The sequence below is a fragment of the Leucoraja erinacea genome, chromosome 24 (genome assembly GCF_028641065.1).
Source record: "Leucoraja erinacea ecotype New England chromosome 24, Leri_hhj_1, whole genome shotgun sequence".
Taxonomy (NCBI): domain Eukaryota; kingdom Metazoa; phylum Chordata; class Chondrichthyes; order Rajiformes; family Rajidae; genus Leucoraja; species Leucoraja erinaceus.
In genome coordinates, this window is record NC_073400.1 from 22008865 (window position 1) to 22019918 (window position 11054).

General features: G+C 45.0%; 1 protein-coding gene across 2 annotated transcripts in view; it reads right to left on the minus strand.

Moving 5' to 3' along the window:
- The window catches only part of kdm5ba (lysine (K)-specific demethylase 5Ba), a 96898-nt gene extending 88945 nt beyond the window's left edge, over positions 1-7953 (minus strand). The window contains exons 1-4 of one of the 2 annotated variants that reach the window (XM_055654728.1): positions 7497-7952; positions 6952-7029; positions 5024-5146; positions 3857-4027 (exon numbers count right to left, since the gene is read on the minus strand). In XM_055654728.1, the coding sequence (XP_055510703.1) occupies positions 3857-4027; positions 5024-5146; positions 6952-7029; positions 7497-7643 (519 nt within the window). In that variant the 5' untranslated portion in view covers positions 7644-7952. Of the gene's footprint in view, positions 1-3856; positions 4028-5023; positions 5147-6951; positions 7030-7496 lie in introns of both variants that reach the window. The other variant, XM_055654729.1, reaches the window with a different exon arrangement.
- Between the last annotated feature and the right edge of the window lie 3101 nt (positions 7954-11054).

Consider the following 11054-nt stretch of genomic DNA (forward strand, 5'->3'; position numbering starts at 1 on the left):
GACTGCCAGCGGACCTATGCGAGGATCCTGTTTGTTGATTTTAGCTCTGCATTCAACACCATTGTGCCAGAGCTACTACACTCCAAACTTTCCGAGTTGACTGTGCCTGAACCCCTCTGTCAGTGGATCACAAACTTCCTGACAGACAGGAAGCAGCATGTGAGGCTGGGAAAGCACATCTCTGACCCGCAAAAGCTCAGCATAGGAGCACCGCAAGGCTGCGTACTCTCTCCTCTACATCAACGACTGCACCTCCAGACACCTCTGTCAAGCTTCCCAAGTTTGTGGACGACACAACCCTGATTGGACTGATCCAGGATGGGGAGGAATCTGCCTATAGACAGGAAGTGTCACAGCTGGTGTCCTGGTGCCGTAGCAACAACCTAGAGCTCAATGCTCTGAAGACAGTAGAATTCATTGTAGACTTTAAGAGAGCTCCCCCTCCCCTCACCCCACTCACAATCAACAACACCACAGTCACATCTGTGAAGTCCTTTAAGTTCCTGGGAACCATCATCTCCAAGGACCTTAAGTGGGGGGCTACCATCGACTCCACAGTCAAAAAGACGCAACAGAGGATGTACTTCCTGCGGCAGCTGAGGAAGCACAATCTGCCACAGGCAATGATGGTCCAATTCTACATGGCCATCGTAGAGTCTGTTCTCACCTTGTCCATCATGGTCTGATTTGGCTCAGCCACCAAGCACAACATCTGGAGGCTGTAGCGAATCGTCCGATCAGCAGAGAAGATTAGTGGCTACTGCCTTCCCTCCATTGATGAACTGTACACTGCAAGGGCCAGGAAGCGCGTGGGCAAGATCATCTCTGACCCCTCTCACCCTGGCCACAAACTCTTTGAATCACTTCCTCCTGGAAGGCAACTCTGGATTGTCAAAGCTGCCACATCGAGACATAAAAACTGTTTTTATCCACGAGTAGTTGCTCTACTCAACAGCCAAAAATCTGTACCCTCCCTTTGATCTGGTATTTTGTTGGTTCTCATGCTTGATCAATGGTGTTTTATTATTAATGTTCAGTGTTTTCCGAGTCAATCATAACTGTCACTGTACATCATGTTGTTACTTGTGAGCGGAGCACCAAGGTAAATTCCTTGTATGTGAATTCTTGGCCAATATACTTACTTACTTACCTCTTTTGTAATTTGGATACTGGCCTTCTCAGTAATAGAACAGGAGCATTCATGTAACACCTGGTCGGATGCAGATAACCGCATTGATACTTAAAGGGACTAATTCAAGGGATGTTCTCTCCCTTGTTACCCTCCTCTTGCTATACCAGTAGAATCTTTTAGGATTTTCCTCTATTTTGTCTGCCAGAGCTATCTCGTGTACCCTTTTGCTCTCATGATTCAACTTTTGTGCATTCCTACCTGTTTTATATTTCTCAAAGGATGTTCTTGATCCCAGTTGCCTAAAACTGACAGAATGTTCTGCCTAGATCCTCAATTTTCCTCAATCAACTGGGGTTCCCTAAGGTTGCCAGCCTTGCCCTTCACTCCAATAGGAATATGCTTTTTCAGAAATCCCAATCTCATCTTTAAAATCTTCACGCTTGCCAGACATTGCTTTGATTGTAAATGGCATTTCCCAATTAACCTCTGCAAGCTGTCTAATAATTTAAATATTTGCCATGTCCAAGACCAACTTGTGGATCAGCCCCAGCTTTTTTTATACCCATTTTAAAACAAATAGAATTAGGTCACGGACCCCAAAGTATTCCAAGCGTTTCAATAATTTTCCCTGCCTCGCTCCCTAATAGGAGGTCCAGTGTAATGCTCTTTCTCGTTGGCTCACTATTGATTAAGCAGGCTTTCTTGTACACATTCAACAAATTACACATCATCCAAACCTTTGGCACTATGGGATTCCCAGGAAATATGACAGACGTTGAGAATCACCCACTGTTACGAAGCTATTACTACTATCTGCTATCTACATGCATATTTGAGAGCTAGTGGGCCAAAGGTAATCAATAAAGTGCAGGGCTACAGGGAAATGAGAGGTACCAGGACTTATGGGGTTACTCTGCAGGGAACCAGCATGGAGCTGATTAGCCCAATGAGCTCCTTTTAGTTTAGAGATCAGCTGGGAAACAGACCCTTTTGTCCATCAACTCCATGCTGACCATCGATCAGCCACCCACACTAGTTCTATGTTATCCCACTTTCACATCTGCTCCTTACAATGTAAGAGGCCAATTATCGTGCAAACTCCACGGACAGCACCCGAGTTCACGCTCAAATCCGAGTCTCCAGTTCAGTGAGGCAGCAGCTCCACTAGCTGCCTCACTGTGTCGCAGCCGTTATGATACAAAATAACAGTAGAGAGCATGCTGACCGGTTGCATCATGGCTTGGTTCGGCAACTTGAGCGCCCTGGCGAGGAAAAGACTACAAAAAGTGGTAAGCACTGCCCAGTCCCTCATCGGCTCTGACCTTCCTTCCATCGAGGGGATTTATCACAGTCACAGCCTTAAAAAGGCTGGCAGTATCATCAGAGACCCACACCATCATGGCCACACACTCATCTCCCTGCTACCTTCAGGTAGAAGGTACAGGAGCCTGATGACTGCAACAACCAGGTTCAGGAATAGCTACTTCCCCACAGCCATCAGGCTATTAAACCTGGCTCACACAAAACTCTGATTATTAATAACCCATTATCTGTTATATGAACTTTATCAATTTATTTATTCATGTGTGTATATATTTATATTATGGTATATGGACACACTGATCTGTTTTGTAGTAAATGTCTACCATGTTCTGCGTGCTGAAGCAAAGCAAGAATTTCATTGTCCTATCAGGGACACATGACAATAAACTCACTTGAACTTGAACTATGCCTGTTTCAGTTAAGGTTGCGCCGAGTGGTTCTCTTTCGAGAAGGTGGCAATAATTAGTGCCATGTAGCATTAAGATTATGGTTAGATATTCAGTGTTTCAAAGGACATCACGAATTAAGGAGCCCCTTTAAAGAATACGAACAGGTGGGTTAGTCTATCTCCATGGCACCATTTTGCACTGACACTGTTAAGATAAATTCACACAAGGCAGACACAAACTACCAACTTCAAATCAAACCCAATCTCATCTTTAAAAGCCTCACACTTGCCAGACATTCCTTTACCTGTAAATGCCATTTCCCAATCACCCTCTGCAAGCTCCTGTTTAATAATTTCAATATTTGCCTTGCCCCAATTCAAGACCAACATGTCCCATCTTTTCCATACCCATTTTAAAACTGATAGAATTAGGTCACTGACTCCAAAGTGTTCCTCTACTGACATTTCAGTCATTTTCCCATCAAAAAACTGTTGCGAGCCCCAATTTGTCTTGAATTTGTCCTTGCTTCAGGTTTCTCCCCCCACCCCTAGTACAATCATTACAAGCAGTAGCTCTACTCAATAACCAAGTCATTTGCTCTGATATGTTATTTCATTCACATGTTTAAACTATAATGTTTTATTCTTAATGTTTCAATGCTTTATTCTTAATTGTTTACCGTATGTCATGTTGTTACTTGTGAGCAAAGCACCAAGGCATATTCCTTGTAGATGTACATGTGGCCAATATATTTATTCATTCATTCATTTTCCCAGCCTCGTTCCATCAAAAAACTGTTGCGAGCCGTAATATGTCTTGAATTTGTCCTTGCTTCAGGTTCTCCCCCCACCACCAGTACAATCAGTCCAAAATATTGCCTATCCGTTTTCTCCAGAAATGCTGCCTAACCTGCTGAGTTACTCCAGCAATTTGTGCCCATCTTTCAAATCAAATCAATTCCACATTGACAAAAAACAGCTTCTTTAAGGAAAATTAACAATATTACACTTACCAATAAACTGGCTCCAGATTGAAAGAGATTATAGGGGTACAAAATACGTTCATAGTGAGATCGAAGTAGTGAGCCCAATGCTTTTCCAGGTGGATATATCATCCTGTGTGCTATTTTGGACCAGCGCCGCTCCTTGCAGACTATTTCAAAACCACCTTCTTCTGCAACCAACTGTAAAGAAATCAGGACACCATATAATTGAAATACAATAACCCAATGAATGCACTAATGAAGATTCCAAAGTATTGTACATCTTCAATGACAACATGCACCACTACTTCCTCGAAAGTGCAAGGGAATTCAGCATATCTCCAATAACTCTCATCAATTTCTTCAGATGCAACATCAAAAGCATACTAAATGGTCCCATCACAATTTGGTTTGGCCACTACTCTGCCCAAGACTGCATGAACTTGCAAACATGTGAACGCTGCACAGTCACTCTCTCCCTCCCACCCTAGTTAGTGTGTGTGACGCCGCTTGGGGGAATGGGCCCAATATTGCTTTGGGGGAATGGGCCCGCACTTGGTTTAGTAATTAGTACATTTGAAGGTGACACAGAAATTGGTGGTTGCAGATAATGAAGGCTCTTTTTTTTTTAATATATAAAAGGTGCAGCAGAACATAAATCAACTGAAAACTTTGGCGGAGTAGTGGCAAATGTACTTTAAACCAAACAAGTGTGAGGTAATGCTAGATGAGAGGTCAAATTATTTAAAAGGCAGGTACCTTAAGGGTCTTGATGGACAGGGATGCAAATCTACAGCTCCATGAAAGTTGCAAGACAGGATAGAATAGTGAACAAGACATTTGGTACATTTGCTTACCTTCATAGGCAAAGGCATTGTGTGCAAGAAATGGGATGATATGAGCACCATACACTGATTAGACTGCACCTCAGAGTGTTAAGTACAGTTCTGAGTGGCATATTACAGGAAGGATGTGCAAAGAGAATGCAGAAGAGATTCACGAGGATGTTGCTGAAAATGAAGTACTCCAAGAATAAAGAGAGATTGCATAGGGTGGGGTTCTCACCGAAATGGAAGAGACCAAGGAGTGAGTCCGGCAGTTTATAAAATTATGAGAAGCAAATAGGATAGTCAAAATATTTATTTCAGATTTCCAGCAACTGCAAGGATTTTTTTTTTATCATTATACAACTCTTACCTTGTTGAGTAAAAACAAATCCAAAATCTTCCTCTCCACATGTGGAATTTTTAATGTTGATCCTTGTAGCTCCCAGAATTTTGCTATCTGGTCCAGAAAATTGAGCTTAACTCTGGTCTGAGCCTGTGAGCACAGAAATGGTAGAACAATTATAGTTACAGCACATAAAGATGTAATTTGGTCTGTCCAGTCTAAGCTAGTTCTTTGAAAAGCAATTGTCAATCCAGTTTCACAAACCAACCCACCCCAAAATCAGCATAAAATTAATTCACTCAAGCACTAATTCAATTTGCCTTTTTGAACACCCCATTCATGCAAGGCTCTGTGTTTGGGCCGCAACTGTTTACCATATATATTAATGATTTGGAAAAGGGAATTAGGAGCAACACTAGCAAGTTTGTGGATGACACAAAGCTGGGTGGCAGTGTGAACCGTGAAGAGGATGTTAGGAGGTTGCAGGGACATGGACAGGTTGAGTGAGTGGGCAGATGCAGTATAATATAGATAACTGTGAGGTTATCCACTTTGGTGGCAAAAACAAGGGGGCAGATTAATATCTCAATTGGGTTAGGTTAGTTAAGGGGGAGGTGCAGCGAGACCTGGGCGTCCTTGTACACTAGTCACTGAAAGTTGGCGTGCAGGTACAGCAGGCAGTGAAGAAAGCTAATGGAATGTTGGCCTTCATAACAAGAGGATTTCAGTACAGGAGTAAAGAGGTTCTTCCGCAGTTGTATAGGGCTCTGGTAAGACCACATCTGGAGTATTGTGTACAGTTTTGGTCTCCTAATTTGAGGAGAAACATCCTTGTGATTGAGGCAGTACAGCATAGGATCACTAGATTGATCCCTGGGATGGTGGGATTGTCATATGAGGAAAGATTGAAACATCTAGGCTTGTATTCACTGAAGGATGAGGGGGCATCTTATAGAAACATTATTAATTATAAAAGGATTGGACAAGCTAGATGCAGAGGGCAGCGGAGACCAAATCACTGGATGAATTTACGAGAGTTATTTAAGAGAGAGTTAGATAGCGCTCTAGGGGCTAGTGGAATTAAGGGATATGGGGAGAAAGCAGGCACAGGTTATTGATTGGAGATGATCAGCAATGAATGGCGGTGCTGGCTCGAAGGGCCTCCTCCTGCACCTATTTTCTATGTTTCTATGAGTCTGCATTTCCCAGTGTAGCAAGAATATTCAGTGAAGGATGCCAAATGGGTTCAATATAGCACTCTCTTCCCAACTGGATTTCTCATCAGGCTAGGTAGGTGGGACAGTGCCTTTGTTCACATGATACACTGTTCACACAGGATATAGAGTCAAAGGCGTGGGGGTGATGTCCAAAGCAACACAGTAATCAGCAGCAGCTTGTGAAAAGTAGCATGTATCAATTTAAGATAACTGGTGCTTGAACATTTAAGTTAATCGGCAGCATTGAAAAATGAAACACAACTTGCAAGGGTCATCTTTTCATATCCAACAAAATACTCACTTTCTCCCCATCGCCCAGATGTTGTGTTATGGGGATATCACTGTGCCATTTGCAGATCATCCAGATTTAATCAAATTAAGTAATTCGAATCATACAGGAAAAGTGTGTGAAATTAATTTTATTTTGGGGATGGAATGAAAAAGGCCAACATAATGCATAAAAATCAGACCACAACAGGTAGCACCTCTGGGGAAACTAGATCAAATTAAAACAAGTAAAATTAAAACTTATTGCACTGTAGAGTTTTCCTAACTAGAGTATCTCTCCCACGTTAAGACTTAAAAACAATGGTCAGGGGTAACATACATGAGAAATATTTAAAGAATACATAAAATATTACATACAAAAGATCAAAACAATGATACCTAGACAATTTGCCCACATGGGATGCAATGTTCACCAAAGGCCTATAAATATTTCACAAAAAGCAAAAATACCTCAAGTTCATTCAGCCTCTGAATTCGCGGGGTAAAATGTAGTTTATCAACATCACAAGCAAAAGGTGGCTGCCAGCCCTGTATATTAAAAAAATATATATTTTACTGGGTTCCATAAACCCATTGAGCATGTTAATGGCCTTAAATGCTTCCAAGAACATTTCACCCCCCCCCCCACCACGTCACCCCAACCCCTGCACCCCTCCCCCCCAATACCATTCCACGCCCCCTCCTCACAACCCCCCTCTCCCACCACCCCTTCTCCCTCACATCCCCCTCCTCCACCACCTCGCCCTCGCCCCCCCCCCCCAAAGATCACCCCCTCCTCCGTCCCCACCCCCACCCCATCATCCGGCCGCGTCCAGTATCTCTCCCCCCCCCCCCCCCCCCAAGAAGTCCCCCTCCGCCCTCCCGCCCCGCTCCCACACAAAGAAAGGTCCCGCTGCCTCCGCCATGTTGAGAGCCTCTCTGGCACCTAGGAAGTTTTGTGCAGCACGGATGCTGCTACCGCCGCCTGCCGGGCTCGCCCTTGGGTGAGGCCTTACCTGCGGTGGGCGAATCTTGCAGATGCCGGTCCTCTCGGCGATGGGTCTGATCTTATTGATGAACTTGAAGGGGTCTGCGAACTCCTCCGGGGTGGGCTCGAACACCGGACACTCAGGTGGCGGGATAAACTCCACGGCCTGGCTCATGGCACCGACGGCTCTCGGCTGGGTTCGTACCCTGCCGCGGTGCGGGCTGCTGCTGCTGCTGACCTACGGTGCGGGTCGCGGCCGGCGGCGGTCGACGGTTGCTCTGGTTCGAGCTGTGCTCCTCGGCCTCGCACTCGGCCTCGAGCTCGAGCTGGCCCTGCGAGGCCCTCGAGCTGCTGTTGTTGTTGGTCCTGCGGGGAGGGAGGGGGGTAGTACTGGGGATACTTGATCTCGCGGAAGTTGGGCGATCGGGCTCGAGCGGCGGCTACTGTTGCTCCCCGAGGCCTGGGTCGGCTCACGGCGGGGGCGGGCGGGTGGGTGGGGGCTGGGCTCGCGGTCGGGTTCGAGCTCTTTCTTTCCGTTGCTCCGTCTCGCTCTCAAACAACGCAGCACCGCCGCCACCTCCACCGGCTTCCTCCGCGCACCAACCAGTCCGCGCGCTCCCGCCGCCGGCCCGCACCCACGTCCTGCGGGCAACCGGCCTGAAGCCGGTTCAGCTCTGCCAACATCCACGCGGCGAACCGAAGAAAGGTAGGGAATGGAACCGCGGGAGGAAAGTGATTGCCGTTGTTTGTGTGGCCGGCGCTCTGATACAATCTTCGGTCGGGAAGGAGGCGCTGGCTGGCGCCCGGCACTCTTTGTTTAAAAGCCATTCTCCTCGGCGATGATTGGCTGCCGAGCAGGCAGGTGGGGTTAATGGGGAAGTGCGGCGAGGGTCAGAGCTGGCCATTGGGCCGCAGTGTCCACCATTCAGTCATGGACAACCTGTGTACCAATGTCCCCATCGATAAATATCCTCACCTGCCCTCCTATCCGTCCAGGGAGATGGGAAACACTTGGCCTTCCAAAACGTTGTCCACCATCTCCCCCCCACGAAGTGCTGGAGTAACCCAGCGGGGCAGAGCAGCATCTCAGGAAGACATGGATAGGCGACGTTTAAGGTCGAGATCTTACCACCACCAGAGATGCAGCCTAAGCCTAATTAGGCTGCCTAATCTGCCTAAAACTTTAATTCTCAAACATAAACTTTATTCTGAATAAAATATATATACAAAACAAAACATCTGCAAAATAAATTATTCATACATTCTCTACACAGTAGATGTCTTTAAACAAAATAACCTTTCCACTCATGAGGTCCCCAATAGTGATATCCCTTCCGTTGACTGAAGGGTGTCTCCACCAGACCCAGCCCCTCAATGTCCAGCAACAGAAGGATGTTATACTGTGGTGCTGCCCCACAGAGTCTTCACATTAGCTGCACTGACTGCAGGAGTACGTGCTAAGGGACTCGCTGAAGCTTGGTGCAGCCAACGCCAAGGCGCGGTGGGGGAGGGCCACAGTCTAGGGTCCTTCCGCTGCTGGACATAGGGGGCACGGTATGGTGGAGACGCCCCTCAAATTAAATTAAGGGAAAGTATCCCACGCCAGGGGGCCACATGAGTGGCACGGGTGGGGGACATTATTTGTGGAAGTGAAAATGTCAAATGGAATTTTCGCACTGTAAACACTGTATATATTTATTACTTGGACAGGGGCCACAGAGTGGCACGGGTGGGGGACTGTTTGGTGAAATTTGAAAAATGTAAAAAAATTGTATAGTCTCCGAAAATGTCGGATGAATTTGTTTGTTTGAATGGTTCAGGAATTGTATATATTTATCAATGAATAAAGTCTATTTTGAAATAAATTAAAAAAAAAAACATTAGCTGCACTGAGCTTCAGCACGTACTCCTGCAGTCAGGAATGGGCTAGTCGGCAAAGTTCCCTGAAGGGCATCTCCAGTTATTCCAGCCTTTGTGTCTACACAAGACTCCAGCATCTGCTGTCTTTGTGTTTCTTCGCTCCCTCCAGTTCTACATTTCATCCCTGGCTTCTTTTCTTCTCAACAATCATTTACACCCTTTTGTCTACACTTCTCACCATCTCCATCCACTTCCCCATCTGACGCACAGCCAATCAGGCAGCATCTCTGGAGAAAAAGTATAGGTGATGTTTTGAGTCGAGACCCTTCCCTGAAGAAGGGTTTTGACACGACATGTCACCTATTCCTTTTCTCCAGAGAAGCTGCATGACCCACTGAGTCACTTCAGCAGTATGTGTCTATCTTCATTGTAAACCAGCATCTGCAGTTCCTTCCCACACATCCATCTATCACTTGCCAGTTCTGGCCCCACCCTTTCCCCTCACCAGTTCCTCCCAACCACCTTCCCTCCACTCCGTCAATCAAAATAAATATCCCAACCAGAAAGGCTGTCTGTCTGGTTTCCTCCACAGATGCTGCCTGACCCACAAAGTTTCTCCAGCAGTTTATTTTTCAACCTTCCCAAGTAAGGCTGAAATTAAATATCCCTGACCTAAAATGCATGTGTTTGGCCAGGAGGGACCAGCAGGTGCGATGACCAAGGTGTAAAATGTAAAATGTAAAATGTTAGGATTTGGACATTTTCCCATCTGCAGGAGGTCCCAAATCCATTTGCAGCTGAAGGAGTACATTTGAAGTGTTGAATCATGGGGTGTCACCACTAGGCTTTCGATTCAGAGCATAGTTGGTGGCTCAATTCCGTTAGCTTTAGTGCTACAAAACAAATTAAAGAAAATTAAAACAAAAATAATTAATATTCTATGATGCATAGACACATAGGCAAAGATTTATCAACCAACGTTTAGGTTTATTGTTGTCATGTATAATGAGATCGGCTGAAAATTTTTTGTTTATCCCATCTAATCAGATAAAAGTATGCATGTACACATCAAGCCAAACTCGAGTACAAAACATAGAGCATACAGAAAATTATAGAGTCATATATGATTCTCAGCATTGTAGTGTAACAGTTCCAGGGGAAAAGTACAATGTCTGCAATGAAGTATGTTGGAGGATCAAAAAAGATCATGAACACAATAATCTCAATTACTTAATGTCACAATAAGATTTTCTAAATCATTGGAACAAAACTGAGAATTAATTTAATTGACCAATGCCTACCTGAGACGACCCTTGTAGCTAGGTCTAGCAACACCAGAGCAACTCGTTGAAATCACAAAATCATGGGAATTTTTTTCGACAAAGAAGTTTGGCCACTGTGTCTGCAATTATCAAAATAGACTGTCCTAGCGATCACATTTTCTATTGTTAGAATCAGAGCTCTGCATGTCATAGCTCTTCAGGTACATGTTAAAAGGACTTAAATGTGATATGAATTTCTGCCTCCAGTCACTTATGATACAGCATATTCCAGATCCCAACCATCTTCTTGGTGAAAAACAAATCCTCATGTCCCTTTAATCTTTTTGCCAATTATTTAGCAAATGTAACAACTTTTCAGTATAAGTAGCGGTGGTGGAGAGGGTCAAAAACTTCAAATTCATGGGCGTGCATATTTCCGAAGATCTTTCCTGGACCCAGTGTAA